The sequence below is a fragment of the Coptis chinensis genome, chromosome 6 (assembly GCF_015680905.1).
Source record: "Coptis chinensis isolate HL-2020 chromosome 6, ASM1568090v1, whole genome shotgun sequence".
Lineage (NCBI taxonomy): Eukaryota > Viridiplantae > Streptophyta > Magnoliopsida > Ranunculales > Ranunculaceae > Coptis > Coptis chinensis.
The window spans coordinates 74,425,869-74,449,305 of record NC_141461.1 but is presented as its reverse complement, the minus strand read 5'-3'; the positions used below and the strand labels follow the sequence as shown (position 1 = coordinate 74,449,305).

The 23,437-nt window shown below is 38.0% G+C and overlaps 2 protein-coding genes across 2 annotated transcripts; both read right to left on the bottom strand.

Annotated features, from left to right (window-relative positions):
• Positions 1-2,185: 2,185 nt before the first annotated feature.
• Positions 2,186-4,283, bottom strand: LOC147494430 (uncharacterized). Its single transcript, XM_086566537.1, has 4 exons — positions 4,205-4,283; positions 2,944-4,117; positions 2,695-2,833; positions 2,186-2,602 (listed from the first exon to the last, which is right to left on the bottom strand). The coding sequence occupies exons 2-4, from the start codon at positions 3,331-3,333 to the stop codon at positions 2,199-2,201; spliced, it is 933 nt and encodes a 310-aa protein (XP_086422663.1). The 5' UTR covers positions 3,334-4,117; positions 4,205-4,283; the 3' UTR covers positions 2,186-2,198.
• A 3,486-nt stretch (positions 4,284-7,769) lies between these two features.
• On the bottom strand, positions 7,770-22,460 carry EMB2766 (structural constituent of nuclear pore). The gene is made up of 9 exons (XM_086568781.1): positions 21,030-22,460; positions 17,557-17,677; positions 17,095-17,176; positions 16,202-16,324; positions 15,619-15,696; positions 14,792-14,895; positions 9,497-9,584; positions 9,320-9,418; positions 7,770-8,082 (listed from the first exon to the last, which is right to left on the bottom strand). Exons 1-9 carry the CDS (start codon positions 22,138-22,140, stop codon positions 7,990-7,992), a joined length of 1,899 nt encoding a protein of 632 aa, XP_086424907.1. The 5' UTR covers positions 22,141-22,460; the 3' UTR covers positions 7,770-7,989.
• Positions 22,461-23,437: the final 977 nt, after the last annotated feature.

Below are 23,437 nucleotides of genomic sequence, written 5' to 3'. Positions count from 1 at the left end.
GTCGAGTAATGCCGATTTATGTGGAGCTTTTATGCTCTTCCAACAATGCATTGAAGTAAAGGCGACAAAAATACCAAAGTTGTATTCAATCTTGGGAAAATCCTCGTGATCAGATTTTGGTGCTTAGATAAAGCACAAAACCAGATCAAACCTGCGGTGAGCTCGAGTTACTTTCGGAAGAAAAGTGTACCAAACACACGCAATTGGCATTACTTTTGAGCCAAATTTTACCTCCAAAAAACGACCGGAAGGTCTCCTCTCGCTTCTTTCCTCGTGCAAGGCGATTAATGCGAGATTCCAAGACATTTGTAACAAAAGCAAACTTCCCTTCTCTTGTACAAGCCAACCATGTTCCACCAGCAACTTCATCTCTCCCTCCCAAAATCTCACAACCTTCCCACCATGAAACTGGCTTTGTAGGCCTTAAAACACAGCAACAAATGAACAAAGCAACCAAGACAGTGTCACATACTCATTACGTTAATCCCATAAAAAAATGTCACTTACTAACTACATCGGTAATGCTTAGTATATGGAAACTAATAGACTAACATACTAAAAAAACTTTTAATCCGGCCTTGTCAGGTTCCTTGACAAAGCAATGAGTTCAGCAGTTGTCACTTCAGATGATTGGGAAGTTTGTAGCATTACTCAGGTGGAATAAGCAAAGGCAGTGTTGCGTTTAGCTCCAATTTGGGCTACTTGTTTGATTTATGGCATTGTAGGTCCAGGGTGAAAACTAACACTTTCTGCTTTAGATCGTGAGATGACATCTTCTTGTCCATCACTCCCAGATTCACCGTCTTCATCCATGTTCGAGGTACGCCATATATGAACAATAAATGTTCATACCCAAAACATATATGAACATGATTGTTCATTTTTCGGGTATAGTAGCGCCGCAGGCGCGGCGAGGTCTCGTGGGCCGTAGGCACGGGCATACCCTAGTTACAAATAACTCGACTCAATGGAGCTAATTCAGTCAAAGAACCTTGTGACATTCACTGCAGAAATGCTTGTGTCTTTCTCCCTTTCTCTTGTAGTCTTGAAGGCTGTTGACTTGACTGACCTTAAGCAGCTGACTCTAAAAAGAGTTATGCACTTTCAGATGCTTTTTGAGGCCATCTTTAAAAATCCAGAAGCTACTGTTTGGAATATCTTCACACCTGTCGGTGTTACCCCTGAGCTTGAACCTCTAGGGAATGGTCTTCAGTTCTTCATCAAGCAATATGTTGTGAATGCCGACCATGCCGATAAAATCATCTCCAACAAATTCAAGATTGCTAGAAAGGCCTCGAGTAACATGGAAGGAATTCTGATGTGAACTTTCACTAGACTTTGAAATGGAAATCGATAATTTGTAACCCTCCCACTCTTTTATGGTTACAGTTGCTAGGTGGCCTTCATGTTTTGTTATTATTGTACTTTTAAGTTACATGTTTCAAATTACATTATTTTAAAACTATTATGTTATGTAAACAGCCAATGAATACGATGCTCTTTTGGTAAATTCGAGATATTAGATTAATCTACGTTAGCTCTCTGGGTTAATCATGGGATTTTCACCATGGAATTTCAAGCTATTTAGTGAATTCCTAATCTGTACATTTATCTTTCTACCCTGCCCTCCAGTTAGATATGCCCTTTCACAGCCACAAAATCCTAGTTAGCAAACTATGGCTAAGAAAGCTTAAAGTGAAGCAGGTTCGATAACTTCTCTTTTCACAATTGTTCTGCAAGTCGTTGTTTTTTTAATTAAAATACACTTAAAACCCACAAAATCTAAAAACACACCATCCATTGAATAGCACAGAGGATCTATAGTCTCAACTAAAATGAAACAAATAAAGGGTAATAGTGCTTGTCAAACAAAACGATTATAGATTGATTGGTTGTTCTGCAAGTTGTTTGGCAGAGGCTTGCACTTCTTCCATGTCAGAATCAGGATCCGATATCTCAGCTGCATCTTCTTCATCTGCACCTGCCTCTGGGAATCTCCCTCGTCTTAATATGGACCATAGACGAAATTTCTTCAGCAGCAAAAGTCTTCTCTTCACCCTTGTAATTTGTCCATCATGATCCCTGCAAATCACAGCTTGAGTACCTGATTAGCCATAGTAGCAAAAATCCAAAAGAACGCCTTTAAACCGGACAAGTGCATTACATGTACCATAATAGCAAAATCCAAAAGAAGTGCCTTAAGCCTTTGGAAGGTTGTCCAAAAGCCACTCCTTCCTAAGATCTTCATCATCAAAACTCAAAAAGATTTCACCCATGTTTGGGCTATTTCCAAGGAAGGTCATTCCAAGCTTAAAATTTTCTTTAGACAACTCAAGACCTTTCAAGGCATCATGAACTTTTTGCATCATGCTAGGTGGTCGCTTCAAATTGTCCGCCATTGCCTTAGCAGCTTCTGCAAGATGTTCGAATGTCTTAGCTATCTTCTCGTCGTTCACATCTATGCGAGGTTTTTTTTTCTTTTGCCCATTCGAATTTTGACGCGGTGATTCTGCTTCCACATTCACCCCTGAGCCTTGGGTAGCATCTCCCGTATTGTCAACATATTCATTTACATTAACGGGGTCATTATCATCAGTTTCATCTATTAACATAAACACACAACATAGTTATGAGCTTAGTAATATCTTATCGCATAAAGAAAAACCACAAATAAAAAAAAATCGCTGAACGTACCATCCAATATGGGTATAGCATCAGGATCATGCGGATTAAAGTTTCCACTTCCATTTGTAGAATCATTTCCATATATGAAGTCAAGCATCTCATAGTTTGGAAGCCACTTGGTTTTATAACTTGCTGCAGCTGGGTGAGCCTACAATGATAATGTGACTCACGGTTAGTCCTCTAGGAAGCTAGCTTCTCTTCAATGACAAATATATTAAAGTGAAATATATATAAAATGGCTAAATCAAGATCATTTACCTGAATATACCTCTCCCATACATCGGCATCAACTTGAATGTACTTAGTTTGATGGTTAAAGGAGAAGCCACTCTGGCCTAGCAACTCTGCAGCAACTGTGTAGGCACCCCTTAATGACCTTAGCCTAGAGCGCACATGATTCCAATCCACTTTTTGAGAACCAGAATTGGTTACCACACTTGCAACTTGAACTAGAGTATCTTTCTTGGAAACGTTAGAATTCTGAGAACCCTTCCCTAGAACAGTAATGATGTCAAACAAAGTTCCAACAAGGATCTTGTCCATTCCATCGTTCCAACGTATTTGACGCTTCCCCTGAACAACTTCTGGAATTGGCGGAGGCGGGGGTGGAGGACGTGGTGCTTGGCTTCTAGCATTGTTATGTGACATTGTTCTGAATATAATAAACCAAAAGAGAATAATATAATAATCAGTGTTCTATATCGACACGAAACCAAAATGTGATAGTGAACTTCGTAGTGGTAGGACTTGAAACCAAAACAAGGTTTAGATATTCATACACAAATCTAAACAAAGAGTTACTAATATAAGGAAGGCTATAAGAAACCATATTGTCATATAGATTAACAAAAGTCATAAGCCATAATAATACAAGTATCCCATAGGCAAAACACATCATTCAACATTGCCAAAACAGCGACAACAAAAAACATAAAATTAAACCACTATTGCCAACAACACACTAGTTATTCTTCTCCATTTCGTTCATCTCGACACTCCCACATGTCTGCCATCAACCCATCTCTCCACGCTGTCCAACCATCACTCGGAGTCATGGTTATCCCCACATCATCGCCTACTTCTCCATTTTCTTCCTCTTCAATAGTCGCTCTTTCTTCTTCCCATATATCATCATTATTATCGAGTAAAAAGTTATGCAACCCACAACATGCACAAATTATCTTTGCTTGTGTCTCAACATCATGGTGTGGAGCGTGCCTAAGATACGCAAATCTTTTCTTCAACACACCAATTGTCCTTTCAACAACATTCCGCAAAGATGAATGACGGAAGTTATACATTTCTTTTGCATTATGGGCACCGTTGTATCTAGAGTTACGTTGTTGGTCACTAAGATGATATCTTACAGCACGATATGGTGTAAGGAAGTGTGGAACTAGCGGGAATCCAGCATCGGCGAGATAATACTTACCTATGTGAAAAAATTAATTAGAATGATTGATGAATTTTAATAATACTCCAAAACAGTTGGGATTTGAAATGTTTTAAGGATACGTACCATGTGGTATAGTTAGTTTGTGCCCTGGCCGACTCACTGCACATCTCAGCAAACGACCATCATGGGAGGAACCCTCCCAACCGATAAATGCGTAGGTGAATCTCATACCAAATGTACATGCCACTAAGACATTCTCGAGTAACTGGCCCTTTCGACACGATACCTAACTTGCTCTTGAGGTGGTGCGTAAAGCTTCAAAGTGGGTGCCATCAATTGCACCCACAACATCCTAATTAATATAGCATCATCGGTAAAAGAATTACTAATTAACATTATGTACATTAGATATATAGCTAACAAACCACGAAAAAAATGGTGCCAAGATTTAGGTGTTCCACCACAGTCATTTGGAGAGTTTTCTATGGTGGCGGGTCGTGTGCCGTCTCTATGTAGCCTAAGCGGTGCATTTAAGACTTCGGTGGAAGTACCGGTTAATTATTTCGTTGATCTAAAAATTGAAGCTCAAAAGTCCGATTCCTTAAATCGCGGTCCAACTGTGTGTAAGAAAATGGTTACTTGTTCTTCAACCTTAACGGACCGACTATCAACTAACCCATAACCCCGCAATCGAAAGTGCATAGGCGTTCAAATGTAAATATCCTCATTCTCATTTGTTAAGTAGCATATACGGTCACTACACCTGAACATTCGCGTGAAAACAATGTTTATCTGAGCATCCCAATTTCTAATGAGGGCCCTAGGAACTATAACCCTTCGCTTATTTCTCCTATACCATTGGTACCACATCATAGCCCTGCATGATTGTTAGCATCATGGTAGCGCAACTAATTTACGTTCTTCTTCAGTTGGCATTCTACCTAATTAAATGGACAATCATGCATGAGACGAAATAAGACAAAGCAAAAACATAGAATGAGCAAAGAATGACAACAATTTAATTTACCAGTAAAGAAACCAAATTCATAACTCAATCAAAAGCATGTCAACTAGATTACTAACACAAGCGACAAAAAAATAGATTTATACCAAATGCAACTACAATGAATCCAAATCTGATGAATTATCCAATTACTTATTAAATTGAACAAAAAGGCAGAAAATATTATTTGGGCATTCAATATTTGACTTTGTATATGAATTAATTATCAAAGTTATTAATTCCCATAGTTATGAACCCTTCATCTTATTTCAGAAATCACAATTCATAGTGTTCAAGAGTTCACAAGAACATTGTATACAAAATAAATCCAAAGATATTTTACGATCTATTTTTCATTTTTTTTTTTCGAATAAATAAAAAACAGAGCCAAATACTCAACAATCATGCAATGAATTAACAATCTAAATAAACAAAAAAAAAATTGAAATCATTATATATACTTGAACCCTAACCCTAACATAAAAGAATGAGAGAAAGAAAATTAACATGCACACACATGAGAGAGATTGAGAGAGAGAAAGAGATGAACAAACCTCCCTCCTCCAAGTTGTGCAAGTCGATGATTATGTTGCTTGTCTCCAAATCAATACACAACTCTCCAAATCAATACACAACTATATGAGGAGAGAAATTAATGAGAGTGTGAGAGAAGAAAAAGTTAATGGCAAATAGGAGAGAAACTAATGAGAGTAGAAAGAGGGATTGAGAGAAAATGGGAAGAAGACTAACCGGTTGGGTTGAGCCCAGTTTTTTTTTTTTTTTTTTTGAGTCGGGCTCTTTTTTTTTGTGGCAAATCTACTTATTTTGGTGGCAAATTTGTGTACAAATTTGTCGTGGTAAAATTTACTCAGCTCCCCCCAGAGTAAATTTTGCCACCAAAATCATGGCAAATGACAACTTGTGGCAAATCCAAAAAAAATTTGTCATGACACAAAAAACACATCAAACAGTGCCAAACAAGTGAATAGTGTCATTTATTTGCATTTGCCATGACAAATGGGGCTATCAAACACAGCCTAAATTTTGGTTCTGCGCAGGACCGAAAGACCGGTGATTGGTGGTTCACTTTCAACAATGTTCAAGTGGGCTATTGGCCTATGATTCTAAGAACATCGTCCCAAGTTTAGCTGAAGGTTCTAACTCCATCGGTTGGGGAGGAGTAGCAATAGGACCTCCGAACGGACCTAGTCCACCCATGGGAAATGGACATTTCCCTCGTGTGTTTTTGAACAGCGCTTGTCGTTTTTCATTTCTGAAAACTACTGAATTTGGCTATTTCATGGATGTCGACCCACGGCAAATGGACTGGTCTGTTGACAATAGACGTTATTATGGTCTGCAATATTTTCGTGATCAGGTTCCCGGCTATAAGACCACATTCTTGATTCTTGTTTAGTGGACCAGGTGGAAATTGTGGGACATAAGACATTTGACATTTCCTGTAACCGTAAATGAGGAGTTCAAATAATAACAATTTTTTTTTTGTTTTTTACTTCTTTCCATCTATGAAGTTTGCCATGTACAACGTTTTACTCTGCTATGAGATTCGAATGTGTACATGAAATTGGGCATGGGACGTGGTAGAATAATAAGATCTGTAGCAAAATAGATACACGAAAGCTCTAGTGCACATGTCACAAGTCGACCAATCGACAAGCACATGTATTCAAATTAGAAAAAAACAGGTTTGTTCTGTAAATGAGCATGTAGTTCAAGTAAATAGGTAGCACAGAAAATGAGAACTACTGTTGCACCTGCAATATTTTGGTTAACTGGACGTCTGGACAAAGGCATTGAGATTTTCGTTTTCTTTTGGTGGCCAGGTGGTCGTGAACTGCTGGGATATAGGAGAACTATCTTTTCAAGGGAAAAAACAGTAGAAATATAGAAAAAAGGGACCGTGCACGTATTGGAGTTGCATTATATTGATTTTCATCTTCTTCTTGATTATGTTTGCAAATGTCATTACGTCTGGGTAAAATGCTAAATGGAACCCTCTTTTTCACTAACCATTAAATTGTATAGATTGGAAATCAGAAAAGAGTTTCTCAATCTGTTTTTTTAATTTGCTAAAGAAAATGCCTGTTAAATGAAGTGAAAGAATTTGCCCAGACGGTAATTAGATATTTAGATGGGACCAGAACCATGCTGGATAGCATCGGTAAAGTTTTATTCCACTGCTTGATCCAGTGCAGCTGGACTGCCACCAACCCTATTCAGTGCAGAGGCCACCCTGAAGGCCTGAATATAGATGGATCGTTCTACAACTCATAACCAGGACATGATACTTAGAAAGAAGAAACTACGCACGTCATCGGAACTTGGACATACCCTGGATAGTCTAATCTTGAAGTTGGATCGAAAGCAAACCATGTAACGTAGCAACACAACACTAATAGACCAGCTTCTTCACGATAAGGTGGTACCAGACTGCCCGTAATTTTTTCTGTTACTACCTTTGGATCAAAAGGCTAAGCCTCTTCAAAGTGGACGCCTGGCAGCTGTGCTATTTCATGACCAAATATCTTACTGTTACCTTTTGGGTATTCATTTGAGCAGGAGCAGCTTATTCCAACCTTTCACTGCTTTCAGTCAATGGTTTTCGTTGCATCCTAAGTCATTCAGTTTTTCACTTGGAACTGTTGAAATTCGAAGTTCCCTGAGTGCCAAAAACAATTAAAATTCACGCTGCTTTCCAAACTCAGATGATAATCATTCAACAACTACATTCCGAAGAACATCTATTCAAGTATTCATTTGTAACTACAAAAATTTCCACTTCTATATTATAGTCATTGGACCACAAAATCTCCTTTGCTCTCCCTAGCTTGTAACAGGTACAGCAAACAAGATCAACTTATAATCATTCCGAAGGCAACTTAGATCAGCTCATCCAGAGTCTTGAACCCATCACATCTTGATTTGCTGTTGGGCCACGATTGGCTAGTTTCTGAATACGAGAAGAGAACTCTCCAGCCTGATGATATTTCTAAGTTAGAGATGTTACCGTGAAATGTTATACAAAATGTAAAGACACTCCTTGGTTTGTTAGCAGGGAATGTTTTGATCATAACAAGATGGCAACTTTTTATCAGGACGAAAACGCAAGTGAGACGAGCAACTAAAAACACTAACAGTAAAAGGCTAAAGTCAAAATAATAACAACAACAAAAACAAAAGAAGAAATTGGGACGATGTTCTTAGGCCAATAGCCATTGAGGAAAATCATAATTACAAGGCAGATACCTGCTAACAAGTTGCGCGGCCAAAACAGCAAGGAAATAAGTGACTCGCAACTATGGAGGGCAAGTGGCCAAGAGTATACAGAGTTTCAATCACAATTGAGAATTAAGAAAGCAAACTATCTTACAAGCATGCATACTAATTTAGAATACGCAGATTTATCCAGATGGCTACTACGCAATTAAATAATCTACCATGTCCAAAGTAACAAGTGAGAAACACAGAATCAGGTGCACTTGAAGTGACGCTTGTCCAAACATGTATACCTCTTTAGAATATGGCCCAATTCCCCTAAACGAAGCCAAGACATCTTTCTTTACAAGCTACCCCATGGCTCAACGGTATGTTATGCACACACCCAGTCTCCCACCAACCAATAAAATCACACATACAAATTTTCGTGGACTCTATTTTATTCAAGGAAACAAATTGTGGAGAGGTCTCTTGATGATTCTTATGCCATAGTTATCAAAGTTAGACTGAGTGGTAATGCAAGAAATAGGTAGTATACATGTCATTATGTTTATGGTGTTTGTATTTTTCAACAAAACTTAAGGATAGCCAAAGAGCTGCCTGGTGACTGTTACAGCACGTATTGTTTTTCATATTTGTCATGTTGAAGGACGTAGCTGGGGTGTGCTCCCAGGTTGCCACTATTGTTTTGGTAAACAAGGAAGGAAGTAAAGAAACTTTACTATAGATATTATGTTCAGAGGAAGTAACTAGTAATTAGGAACAATGAAAGAAGGGCAATATGCCGTAACCATTAAGTGAGTTGAATTAATCTACTTAAATCCAGAATCCTACTGTGGCGCAAGTTGAGTCTCACATTTTCTTCATTCGGCTTGGCAATATGAAACAACAATAAATATCTGACTAAAAAACATATAGCAAATATGCCTGTGCATGTATATGGGTGCATAGGTGAAGGAACCAGCTAAACAAATTTTGGAGACAATAAGATTGTTTACCTTTTCATCGACCCACATGAGAGAACTAAGTTGATTGTTTAGAATACGAGCAACGACATCCAATGGAGTCATTCCATCGATTGCATCAAGGTCACCACCCTAAATTTAAAACTATGTAAGAATCTTTCACTTACTATGAATACGGAGAAGAATTTGATTTGTCCACCTATTCCTCACCTGATTGGAATTTAAGGTTTGAATGATTGATTTTATTTGTTCTGTCATCTGTTCCATCTCCCTTTCAATAAATTCAGCCTGCTCATACCTGGAATTGCAGAAAAAGCATGAGTCAAAACACACAATTAATGTCTGGATTTAAAAGATACCTATAATTTTAATAGGGTTTCATCATCGACAATTCCACATGGCGACGACCAATAAAATTTTCATCACAGAAAGCATCATAATAAAAATCAACCAATTTTCAAACATTGAACTCTGAGAGTAACAGAGAGAGAGAACCTTAATGGTGACTTCATACATGAAAGAGAGTTTTTTGTCAACACTAAATAACTTTACTAGAACTTCAGATTTGGATAAAAAAAATAGATTTGGATTTTTTTTTATGCAACCTCAACACCATTGGATCGTCCCAAAACTACTTTCTTTATAACTCTCTGATATTAAAGGATCCATGAAAGCTTAAGCTGTTTTATTATTAATATATATACACGTCATTTTGTATTCATCTCCTCCAACCATAGTCCTTCTCTGGCTTTTGACTCACCCAGCCAACACCAGATATAAGTTTTGTTCCTGTTACACAGAATGTAGGAGGGGACTCTGATCCCCCTAAAATAGTGTTGCTCCTCTATCCAAACAACACAACAAACTGGAATTAAGATTCATACACCTGTGCCAAAGCAGGACCTCTCTATTTGGTCCATGCCATTAAATTTGTTGCAGAGAAGTTTTAGAAGTGCCGAATTCAGAAAGTACAGTAAGAGCAGATTTCATCTATCAGGATAGAATCTAGACACAGTGTTACAGCAACATCACATTGTACGAACAAGTGGACAACTGTCTAATTGGTACGTCCATATTTCGGAAATGTAGGTGACACACGTCTAAGCAGAGGTAGTATTTCCAAGCAAGATGTTCTAAAAGAAAAGGCCAACTTCGTTGGAATAGGAATAGACGACTAGTTTCCCTCGAAAAGGGACTGGTGCTGGAGTATCTTCTCCATTGCTCTCGACAATACTATCATAAAAAGAGCTGACCACAGAAGTACTACTTCTGTTCCGTTTCCATGTCCACTCATCCTAGCGTGCACTTTCCATCCTCACGAAAAGAAAGCATTTGCCTTTGTCACCCTCCTGATTTGTGCTGCACCATTTTTATCTAAAAAGCTCACATGGATTTATTCTTATAAGACCCACCAAGAGGAAGCTCCAAATGACGACTAGTGTCCTCATACTACAATCCATGACCGACGTTCATTCTTGCAAATTGTCCTCCTCACCTTCTCCACATGGAGAGGTTTTGACTAACTTTACTTCAATCCTAAAACAGCTTCAAATATAATGAGAATCGCCTCAAGGACAAGAACTTGACATGCAGAAGGCCCCATACGGAAACCCATAATATTGCAACAGTATGGACAAGTTAAGACGAAGAACTGCTCAATAAGAGTGTCATCCGCATATTGCAGTATTACCTCAGGGTGCATCTTATAAAACTTTCCAAAATGTAGGGGGCACTGGGGTAACATAGACGAAACCAAGGCTGACTCGTCCTTATTCCTCACGTTAAAAAACTTTCCCACACCTCTTCGGTATGGATAAAGACTACTGAGCCTCGATATATTTTCCACAAAATTTCCCATCCATAAAATAGGAAAGTTCAGAGAGACATTTTCAGAATGTGTCATAATTTCACAAATTGAGACGTCATCTTTCTGTTTTATTATATTGCTAAGAGCAAAGTCGATTTTGTTGGAAAACTGGATTTCCACATAATCAAAACACGCAATGACATAATCAAACATCCATACAAACATAATCATACACCCATACCGACATATTTCAAGTCTCAGATTTTTTGAGTCATATGACGCACAAATACTCTAATACCAACCACATTCAAAGGCACTGTCACCAACCAAAAAAACATTCAAAGGTCTTGCTCATACACGGGACCAAATACACTGCCACCAGAAAAACATTCTGTGACAGTCAGCATTATGATTCCCTAAACCCCTTAAATCCCTTTTACCCCGGTGAAGGTGGGAATCGAACCTAAGACCTTGGGGCCAACCTCCAAAGTCTTAACCAGGCCGCTGGATGCCTTCAACAAGGCTTTAGACTTCACACATGGGACTATACATCTCAACACACCCTTCACATGAAGCAATGCTTGAGCCCATAGTTGTCAACTCGTGAATCGTATCGAGAATCGTTTTCTATTTTCAGTCAATCTTGAGTCGCAAATCGTAAGATACCATTCATTGTATTAGATTACATATATAACTTTATGGAAATGGAGAACTAGAGTTTTCACCAACAAAAAATGAAAACAAAGTCATTTTATTGGCCTGGCTTTTGGAGCTTCGGGCCTAATTTATAATAAAAGAGACCTCCTTAAGAAAACCACAGGCCTAAGCATAACTTATAACAGGACAGGTCAGTTTTATAAACACAATGGGCCACAATTTTCTTTTTTTAAAACATCCCAGCTTATCAAAGAAATGGGCCCGGGTGTAATAACAAGGCCATCCTATATTGGTGTGTTTTCATAAGTTTCTTGTGTTAACTGGACGAGCAGCCGCAATGAAAGAAGCAGATATATGTTCAAATGGAGAAGAGAAAACAAGATTCTATTCAACCGAAGGAGAAGCACAGTTCCAAACTGCAAATCATCCCATCATCTTCTTTCTTAAGCGGTTTGAGAAGCCAATATCAATGAAAATATTAAAAATGAGAAAGATGTATGAAGAAGAAGGTATAGTGATGTATCTTGGTGGCGGAAGCTTCAACAATGGTTGTACATCAATAATGATTAATAGAGCAAACACCTAAACTAGGGTTTAAACCTTTAAACATGAAGAAATAATATGTAATAACAACCAACTAACAATGAAGGCCTAGATACCTTGATGTCACTTGGATGTCTATTCTCGTAAAGGGAGACGCGTATGGAATATGCTACCTTTTGCTATTTTATGGGGGCTATGGCTAGAGAGGAATAACCGCATTTTTTAGGGGGTGTCTTTGCCTAGGGAGAAGGTGGTGTTGACCATCAAGGCGCTACTTTGCTTCTGGCTGCGCATTTATAATGAGTTCCAGATGGTACCTTTTGAGAGTTATGTCTGTAGATGGGAGTCCATTATGCTATGAGGACTCCCATAGAGGTTTTTCATTTTGTTTTTTTCTTTGGTTTCTTTTCACCGTTCATGTTGTATGCATAAGGATATCTCATCCTTTTCTATTTTATTTTTAATATATACACCTTTACCGAGCAAAAAAAAAAGAAGGCCCAAATGCCTTTATATAAGAAAACAACTACTAAATCTAATTGGATTCCAAATAGGAAACCATCCTAAATCATATTCCTAATTGAATTAGGAAACAAAAGAAAATAGAAACTATTAATTAATTATTAATCCATGCTCATGCATCATATAGTGTGATTCCTTCCAATTCTTAACGATTCCTAGAGATTTTATGACTCAGATCGTGATTGCAGAATGATTCTATGAATACCTTGCGATTCAGATCTATGCCCTGTTGACTCAGTCCAAGTCATACGTCTCAGATCAGGAATTTGAGCCTAATATGTGGACTAGCATACTTGGGTGGCACGGAATAAATGGGCCTATTGGGCCAAATACAATATCCTACTTTGATACCATCTTAAACTTTAGGAGCGTCCAACTCAAAACCAATAGGTATTTAGTATAGACCCAGGAGGCAAGCAGTATACTAAACATCTCAACGCAATCCATTAAGCTCGATGATGCAGTGTGTGGTGATAAAAACATTGCTTTCAGTCAAATCACTTGAATGTACAAATATGTTGCCTTAAACTCAATGAACTTCCTTTGAATTAATTAAAATCATAATTTGACTAACTTGAAACTTGAAAGGGGCCCAATACTTGTTGATTCTACCAATAGAATACCAAGATGTGGGAGATAACAAGAGAAACTAATTCTCTAAACAACTTTCATAAGTCAAAATAAGCTAATTTTTGTTTTAAAATGTAGATGCTTATTTATACCCACCTAGAAGCTCCAAAATGGAAATATAAATTACTAGAAACTTCCCAAATTGTTTCTACTGCCTAAAACCACCTAAAACTACTTAACATATACCCAATATCACTCTAGAAACATCTTAAAATACCGTGGACAGCTAAAAAATAAAAATAAAATAATCAATTATAGAAATAAATATATCAAATGCAATTGAATATTTGAGTCCCCATCTTCTGTGTGCTTTTGCATCACTCAATAATGGAGATACCATGCCTAAAGGCAAAAAAATCATTTGAAGACAAGACTTTTGGAATCATGGCAAGGAATAAGGTTGTCAGACCTCTAAATCGACATCGACATAGTCCAAAATCATTCTGGACATTGTCCATCAGAAACTTAACTTCTAATTCAAATTAGACACTAAAAATAACAAGTGCTAAATAACATCAATAAACATAATTCCTCAGTTGCGCGGGTACTTCAAATTTTCTGCTGTGTCGCCATGTGCGACACGGACACACTACTCAGATACCACACCTACACTTATAGATGAAAAGGTGGAGGGTAATGCATCTTTTATAAGATATGACCTACAGAATCATAAAATATTAGAATTGAATTCCTGTCACCACAGAATTTTACTTATCTTTACTATAACTTATTGTCAAATATATTTTGTAATAAAAAAATTATAATTAAATTAAATATTAGCTGTGTCCACGCATCTGATTTTTTAGACCATGCCGGGTCTGAATCTCCGTACCAGTGTCTAAATTGGACACTCGTACCCCTACCCATGCAACATAGCATAATTCTGAAAAACCCTCATCATATACAAACCAATTTGGGAACAAATTAAAGGGGTTAGGATCAAATTAAGGGTTTGGAACCCTTGACTTCTTGAAACCTTAAAAGTGGATAGTCGGTATCAAGTAGCCAACTATATCACAGAAACGCTAATGGGAAACCCAGAGGTACGTACACTCACCCAGAAAAAGATATTTTGCAATTGTTGAAAGAGGGAATATTAGCGACTTCTTTGAACGTCTCCAAATGCAGCATTTTGTTCCACCATTTACTTGAAATACGACTTATCAAAGATATCTACAGATTGAGCCTTGGCTTTCTCTGGATAATACAGTATCTTCTACTTACATAGAAAGTTGAAAAATAACCGATTTTAGATGTGAAACAAAAAATGCATCTAATAGACTCAACGTAGTTGAAAGCGACTTTAAGTGATAATAAAAATGGATTTAGTAATAAGCAATACTCACATTGCATCTCTTGTAGATGCTGCGTCATCTTCAAGAAGCAACCCTCGTTCATCATTGTAAACACGCTCAGCTTCTTCTTCGATACTTTGTAAAGCCTTATCGACCTACAATTAAAAGAATCGGAAGTGTAAAAATGAGAAGGTACTTTTAATTTCCTTTTCTTTATCTTGCTTTGTGTGTTCTAGCATATTCTGAACATTCTGGACAGCATCCAGTCATGAGACATGGAGGCTGTGTTGCATGGGTACGGGATAGAGTGTCTGGTTTGGACACGGGTACGACGATTTGGACATGGCGAGATCTGAGAATTAGGGTACCATTTTGCTTGTGTCCGGGTGTCCGTGTCCGTATCCGTGTCCACACGACACGGGTATGCAATACAGAGGAAATTAGGGCGTACCCATGCAACAGAGCATGGAGGTGTCCCACTCCCTAGAGAAACATTATTCTGTTTGCTTGATTGCGCATTGTAAGCCACAAGTTACATATCTTACAAAGTATGTAAGGTTTATGCATTAATGGTGTTATATACGGATATAAATTACATTATATAAAGAAGAAATCAATCCTGACAGACTAGTGTTACTGCTTTGATTTTAAAATGCAAATGGTGGAGTGTATTAAAAAAAACAAGCAAATTTATCTGTACTCCAAAGAACTAAATTGAAGCTTACCTCAAGGTGTCACGGAGTAAATAGAAACAGAAAACATGAAATATTTTCTGATTAAGGATTATTTTAATTTTTTTTGTTTTGTGTGTGAAGTCCATTACATATTGGATTTTCTAATGGAACGGTTGAAACAATCTTTTATAGTAACTTACAAACCTCTTGTTGATGAGTCTCAATAAGCTCCAGTTGTCGCTCCAGAGTAGCTTGTGTCTCCACCACGTTTGCCACTTCAATCTAATATAGATATCAACACAAAAACTACTTTAAAGTCCAAGTTAAGTTTAGTGTATTAATACAATTATTCATATTTCCGCACAGACCAGACATGTTCGTTGTTGCCAGAAACAGAAAAAGTGACTCCTCACTCAGTTAAAAAACTCAAGATGCAGCGGTAGTTTCACATAAGAATACCAACTTCAAGCGACTGGAGGAAGAAACTAGATATCCTCAAGTGTGACAAATGAACCGAAGGACTTACCGAGATGTTGTGCTTTTCCTCTTTTCTTTGCTAGTTTTTTCTTTGGCAAAACACTAGCGGTTGGTTTATTTCAAATTTAACAATAGATCTTTGCAACTTAGGTTGATAGCATATAATCTTACATAGTAGGACAATAGTCTCCTCCAACCATTTAAGGTACGGTATTTATGCCTTATCTACTTCAACTAAGTGGTCTACTCTAACATCAGCATTTCTAAGTAATCTACTGTATTGATTCCTCAAGTAGGAAATTTTACTCACCTCCAGCCTAAGAAGTACATCCCTGTTCTGTAAGATTCTCTTATCCCAGTCAGCTATTGCAATAGCTTGCTTACGGAATTTCCCAGTGCGCTCTTGGAGCTCAGAGTTCCACTCTTTGATGATCTGCATAACAAACAATTGACACAATCAAATACAGAAAACAATTGGAAAAATGATGGTCAATCTCTGTAATGTTACATGCATATGTTGCATTCAAAGTTCAATGGGATTCTAGAAAAAAAATATCTTGTCAAGATAAACAGATGCTGAAAAGTACATTTAGCACTACGTCATACAATGTCTACCCAAGGTTTAAACAAAAAATGCATAGAGGCTTAGCCTCAAGGAACACCTTTAGCCTTTGGTGACTTAGGCTTAGGCTTAAGCTTTACAAATTTTTTTAAGGAATCAGCCTCAATGGTGTGATGCATGCGCTTTGAGGCTCAGCCTCACTAGAAGTCAGGTTTGACCCAGCTGAACCACTCTTTTCTTACTTTTTTACCATTTTTTCCACTTTTTTTACCACTTAACTGCTAATAAGTTCTTTAAAGACAAAAATGTCCCTACTAGATTATGCTTTGAGCACCCCAACATCTTATTCTATTAGAAATCAGCAGCCTCCATTTTCAAACCCCATTTTTTTTTTCTTACAATGGATTCAAAGTTTTTCATTCTTTTGTAGGCATGTGATTTTGTATGGAGTTATCCCTTCTTTCTTTCTTTTTTGTTCTTTTCTCCAAAGCCTGAGGCTCGTTTTAAGCCTCATAGAAGCAGTGAGCCTCAAGGCTCTGATGCATTTTTTTAAAACACTGTGTCTACCTTTTAGCTGTGATTGCCATTTACTCATTTTAGAATGAATGTTACCATCCAAAGAAAGATGAACCGAACCGTACCTCTTCAACCGTTTTCCCAGTTATCTCAGATGGCAACTTCGGTGCAGGAGAAACTGTTGTAGTAAGAGTTGAAGATGCTGTTCTGTAGGACAAACAACATGAAGTAAAATGCAAAAACTAGAAATGAATTTATTTAGGCTACTCAAAAAAGAAAAACCTTAAACATTTTAATCACTTCATGTTCTTTTACTAAACTAACAGTGACAAGAAACTGCAAATTCACATAACACTGAATTAGAAAGTAAAGTGACTGTTTTTTTAACTCACATTTTACTTATCAAACAAAAAATTTGAGCAATGAATTTAAACTCCCAAAATAAACTATATCTCATATATTCAAAAAAAACTTTGGACAACTTCAACGACTTTGTAAGACTTCTGGATGACTTTCAATGCTAATACATTAAAACCAAGATCATGCCAACACTAGGAAGAAAACAGACTTAATCAAATAGTACATACCCGCTACTGGAAGCTACAGTAAGGGAAGATGATGTCTGCACTGCAGCAGTATTGGGACCAGGAAAAGAGATTTTCGCTGTGGCATCAGTAGATGTACTAGCAGAAGTCAAAGTAGGAACACCTGAAAGAGTTAAATTTTGAAAACAACATAAGTACTTCAGCAGTACGAGTCTGATTAAAAGCAAAGGACTGCACTAATGATCACATCATTGGGGATCAAGCAACCAGAGACTAAAGCAAACATAATAATATGTAATAAAAAAATTCATTAACTTTTGTCCCTTGTGTATGGCTGATGGGGAGTCAGTGAGTCATACTCTCATTCATTGTCCTTTTTCTTGGGAGATATGGAGTTTACTTTGTGGGTCACTTTGGGGTGTATTGGGTTGTTCCTCGGCCAGTGAAAGATTTGTTGAGCTCTTGGGTGCTTAGTGTCCATACCCCAAAGGGATGTAGAGTGTGGAGCATCTTACCTTTTGCCATCATGTGGGCTTTGTGGCTGGAAAGGAACAGGAGACACTTTGATGGATGTGCAATGGCCATGGCACAAATGATTGTAGCAGTCAAGGGATTCGTTTTCCTCCGGTCGAAGTTTTGGGAAGAGTGGACAGATACATCTTTTCGGGATATTATGTTCAGATGGGGTTCCTTGCTCGGCTATGCATAATTGCATCCCTTTGCTTTAGTTTTCTGTAGTAGTTGTAGTTTTTTTTTTCTAGTATCGATATTGTATGTGTCTTTCCCTTTGTTGTATCTAAGTGGGATATCTCATCCTACAAAGTTGACTTATGATTATATATATATACACATCACATTTTACTGATCAAAAGCTAAGCCCCGTTTATGTGATCTAAATACGGTTCCATAACAAACAAATACTTCCTAGTGAAGGACAGAAAGAAAAAACAGAGAACAAACTATTATTGCAAAAAAGGCCATGCCTATTAGAAAATTGAACTATTTCACTCGATAAGGTACACATCAACAGAGAATCCAAGTTTAAGGGGATATCACCCAAACATCGTCTCAAAACCCAATTGACCTCCTCTATGAGCTCTTACCAACCAAAATGCCTAACAGAACAACAGAACCTCAATGTTCAAATGGCATTTAGGGGACTGACTCTTTCATTGTCCCACCCTATCCACAACTTGTGAACTTTGAATGCCGCTCAGGCACTGACCCTAATCTATTGACAATTAACCTGCTCTGAAGAGAACACATAAATTAAATCCTCTACAGACCTAGGTGCCCCACCACTCTCTGAGGACTAAACACCCATTCCCAATGCATTAAATGACGAGGTGCATACAAGGAATATCAGTCCTAGTTCATCAAGCTCATAACTAAACCAGCTGGGCATATAAAGAACCAAGGAGTACCGCCAACTTTTTGTGGTTACCTGTTTAAAATTTTCTGAAACGGTATTAGAACCGGAAGTTTTATTGTTAATGGTTATCGGTCTAAAACCCCTAAGAAACAGACTAATCTACCCCATTGACAACTCGACATACTAGTTACTAGAGCATTTCTGTTTAGAGCAGAGCTTCTGCAGTATGTTATCAACTTGGGATTTAATCAATTCACCACTAATACATACATCATCACAGCAGAAAGGGGCCCCATCACCTTTTTCTTTTCTTTTTCTTTTGATCGGCGAAAATTAAGTCATTTATAGATCTAACAATCTAATTAACAATATAACAAGAAAAAAGCCAAAAAGAAGGAAAATAAATAAACAAAAAATTACATCAAGTGAGACAACCAAAATGTAGATAGCCAAAAACCAGAAACAGAAAAATTGTCCGAATTCAGGGTACCACTACCATAATGGTAACCCCTGCAAAATTAATGGACCATCCTCCCTGCCAAACGCTCACCCAATCACCTTTCTTCTCACCACACAGCACATTTATTCGGCGTCACACGGTTCCTCCCCACCTGAATACTTGAGGTTAACCACTGTATCCTCAATATTGTCTTCCTCATCATATTCAAAGTCAACATAATACTTACTCTCATCAGTCTAGTGGAATTTTATCAGTATTGGTTCACAATTCGTAAAATCATATGAATCGGAGTGCCCAGTCAATGGACAAGTCGGTCAATGAAAGGAGAAACCCAAAGTAAACCCAAGCTCTACATAGTTAACATAATATGGAATAGGGAGAAGTATGGAACGGTATTTGAGTAGATGGTGTTAATTATCCCAAAAAAGGAAGCCAACAAAAGAATGTCACTCTAAACATAATGGAGTCCATCCATATTTTCTTGTAAGGATAATTATGAATAACCTCTTTGTCTTCTAGATGGTGCAAAGCACACTCCTTAGCTACTCATGGTCGAAATAACGAACCAAGAACTCCTCATTACCCCACAACCAATTCCTTTTATCCACCTCCCCGAATTACTCCCCCTCAAAATTACAGCGAAGAGAGTCCCATAAGATTCATTATCCCAATCATTTGGACCCCTCCTTACAATCACATTCCACTACACTCTTTGCTCCATTCTTTCCATGTATTCTGATACCTATCAACCTATGTTTTCTTGTTAGGTTCCACTTTGCAACATAAACATGCCACTAAATTGGGAATTTGATAGTCTTACTGTTTCCCCCTTCATTCGTTATCTCTCTTAATACTTTGTTTGGTTTATACGGTTGCAGTGGGGAGACAGCTCACTCAAGTCCCAACCAAGAACCTCGTGATCATTAAAAAGACTTTGGTCTTTGGAAAGTGATTCGGATCTTTCCGTAGCCAACAAAACTCGAGAGCCATGATAAAACTGGAAATTGAATGACCAAATACAATTCTTATTAGATAATGGACGGGCACAATCTGCCCAACTTTACAGAAACAATGTTGGATATTACTCTATCAAACTGAACAAATTATCAGTGCAGTTATTGTGCAAACTTAAATAACATCAAATGTAAAACCCTTGAGTTTGACTGTTAGATATTGCTTCAAGTCAGTTCTAGGAAGGTCCAGTTCAGCAGGGTTATATACTTAAAGATTGGTACAGTTAAGCATGTAATTTAAAGGTCCACCCTGAACCAAATCAAATGGAACAAATTTTGGACCGGACAAACAGTTGATTTTAATTTGCAAATCAAATGGAAATGGATTAATGGAAGGAAAACGATACATGGAGGAGAGTGATGGTGCCTAAGTATGGTAATAAAAGTTCTACTATACTATATAAACTTCTTGTGCTTAAATTGCTTTCTATCAGTTTCATCTTTCACTCTCAATCTAATTTATCCTGTCCTCAGTCTATTCATTTCCACACACTCTAATGATCATGTGACCCTTACTTTTCTACCATTTGTCAGGTGTACTTCACCTCTAAGTATCCTAATCCTTACAAACCCCATTTATTTGCAAAATCTAGTTGTATGAATTGTAATCCAACACTAGTATCTAAACAAAAGAACCAATCATAGACTAAAACAGTATTAAGAAACTCACTAAACACAGGTGAAGCAGTTGTGGTCTGTGGTTGCAAAGACAACGCCGGTGTTGAAGCTGGAGCTGAAGCTTTCGGAAACACTAAACCAGTGAAAGAACTAGTAGTAGTTGTTGCCGCAGACGTACTTTCTGCAACTGATCCCAATCCAGTTGTTGTAGTAGTAGTAGTAGAACCAAACCCAAAACCAGGTAAAGCCGGAGTTGAGCTAGCATTACTAGTAGTAGCAGCAGCAGTAGAACCAAACCCAAAACGAGGTAAAGCCGGAGTCGAGCTAGCATTGCTAGTAGTAGCAGCAGCAGTAGAACCAAATCCAAAACTAGGTAAAGCCGGAGTCGAGCTAGCATTACTAGTAGTAGCAGCAGCAGTAGAACCAAATCCAAAAGCAGGCAAAGCCGTAGTCGTACTAGTAGTAGTAGTAGTAGCAGTAGTAGAAGCAAACCCAAAAGCAGGTAAAGCCGGAGCCGTGCTAGTAGTACTACTAGTCGTAGAACCAAACCCCCAAGCAGGTAAAGCTGGAGTAGTACTAGTAGTACTAGTACCAGATGTAGTAGCTTGTACAGAAAACAGGGAAGGGCTCGCCACAGGCGTAGTAGTAGACACAGAACTAGTAGTACTCGTTATAGAAGGTGTCCAACTTGTAGTTCCGAAAGCAACACCACTATGCTTTACAGCTGGTGTAGTAACACTATTAGTAGTACTAGTATTAGCAGCAGTATTCGCGAAACCAAATGAAGAAGAAGTAGGCGTACCAAACGAAAAGCTACTCGAAACAGGTACTGTACTAGTTGGTGTAGAGGACACAGTTCCAAATCCAAATGTAGGTGTTGAAGGTGTCGAAAAAGGTGACGTGGAGAAAGAGGGTGCTGACGTGGCGGAGGAGGAAGTGGAAAAGGCGTTTGAGACAGTGGAAGTGAATAAATTGGAAGAAGAGAAAGCAGGGGTAGATGTTGGTGTTGGGTTGAAACCGAATGAAGGAGTAGGGTTGGAATTAGAGAAGGAGAATTGAGAGGAGGTGGAAGAAGGTTGTTGAGATGATGATGTCATTGAAGAAGAAGAGAATGAGAATTGGGATTGGGATTGGTTTGTAAAAGGAAATGGGAAGCCTGACATTTTCTTGATTTCTTTGATTGCCCTTCTCTCTCTCTTTGGAGACAGGCACTGGTTTTTGTTGCGTTATTGGAGAATTTTGGGGTTTAACTTTAAGGGTTTCGTATTCTTTTCTTTTTACCTCTATTCTCTCGTTCACCAGATTTATGCAACATACTTGTGGGCCGGGCCGGTTACCCGGTGGGAAAGTGGATGTTCGTGGCCATATTAGCTTGCCTGCCAACATGTACAAACCTCACACCCATCAAAAGAGGGATCACTCGAATACAGACATACAGTCACATATTATCAAAAAACCATGCATGACTTGATTTTCCTATCACAAAATCAAAGACCATTAATACTGAGTAGTTGAGAATGCTCCCAGTGACCCACGTCAGTCCCTCTTTTTTCTCTCAGACATATCAGATTTTACCTAAAAAAATGAATTCTACGCCCTTTTTTTGGGATTTCAATTGTTCGTAGCCCAAAATACATAAAAACCCAAAATAGATAAGTAGATAAAAACTTCTTTCTTAAATCTTATCTCCATTCTTAAATCTTATCTCCAAGGAAACCCTAACTTACTGTAAGGATAGATTACAAACTTGAATTCATGACTCAAGATGAAATGAGGAATATATAAATCTGCAGACATTTGAATCTCTCTCTCTCTAGAATATATACTATTTAAATTTGGAGGATGCAGTTTAGGGGAATACTATTTATTCATGCTCAAGCTAATCTGATATCGATTTATTGTTTGTTAATGCAGTGAGCTTCCTCGCTGATCTTGGTGGTCTCTATGCCATAAGTTTTACCATTTTCTTTTACTTTTTTATGCAAGTAAGTTATTTTTTTCCGTTGGTGGTGCGAAACTCGTTTCTTGGTCCAAAGACTTGAGATTTACCATTTCTGTCGAGCTCGGCCTCCATTAGAGGTTCAAAAATTTCAGAACTTCATCACAAGCATCACCCACCCTTCATTGTCTCTTTCCCGTAGGAAAACATAGTGTTTTGGCCCTCTTGAACAAGATCTAAAGAAATAAAAAAAAGAGAGCACTTGCAAGGAGTTAGCCTCTATCATTATGTCCGAGTGTCCGGCCGGTTCAATCAGATTCCAATAGTCATCCAAGTTCCCCCACCAAAGTTCCAACGTTGATCAAGACAAAGCAAATTACCCAACCAATTTCTCTTAACCCGATGTAGAGCAAACAAAAACTCCACCAAGACCTCTCTCTAGGATTCCCATCTCTTCTTTCTTGAGGATTTTCTCCACCACTCAAATTCAAAGGATTTACCTTCAATCACGGCAAACCGTT

Bases quoted from the DNA above. Each gene is read 5' to 3' on its own strand.
- LOC147494430 (XM_086566537.1), bottom strand. From the start codon at position 3,333: ATGTCACATAACAATGCTAGAAGCCAAGCACCACGTCCTCCACCCCCG. The intron at 2,834-2,943 runs GTAAATGATCTT...TTATCATTGTAG, and splicing joins TATGGGAGAGGTATATTCAG to GCTCACCCAGCTGCAGCAAG. The intron at 2,603-2,694 runs GTACGTTCAGCG...TTATGTTAATAG, and splicing joins TGCTATACCCATATTGGATG to ATGAAACTGATGATAATGAC.
- EMB2766 (XM_086568781.1), bottom strand. From the start codon at position 22,140: ATGTCAGGCTTCCCATTTCCTTTTACAAACCAATCCCAATCCCAATTC. The intron at 15,697-16,201 runs GTGAGTAAAATT...TATCTATATTAG, and splicing joins ATGTACTTCTTAGGCTGGAG to ATTGAAGTGGCAAACGTGGT. The intron at 8,083-9,319 runs GTAAACAATCTT...AAATATCATCAG, and splicing joins TCATGTGGGTCGATGAAAAG to GCTGGAGAGTTCTCTTCTCG.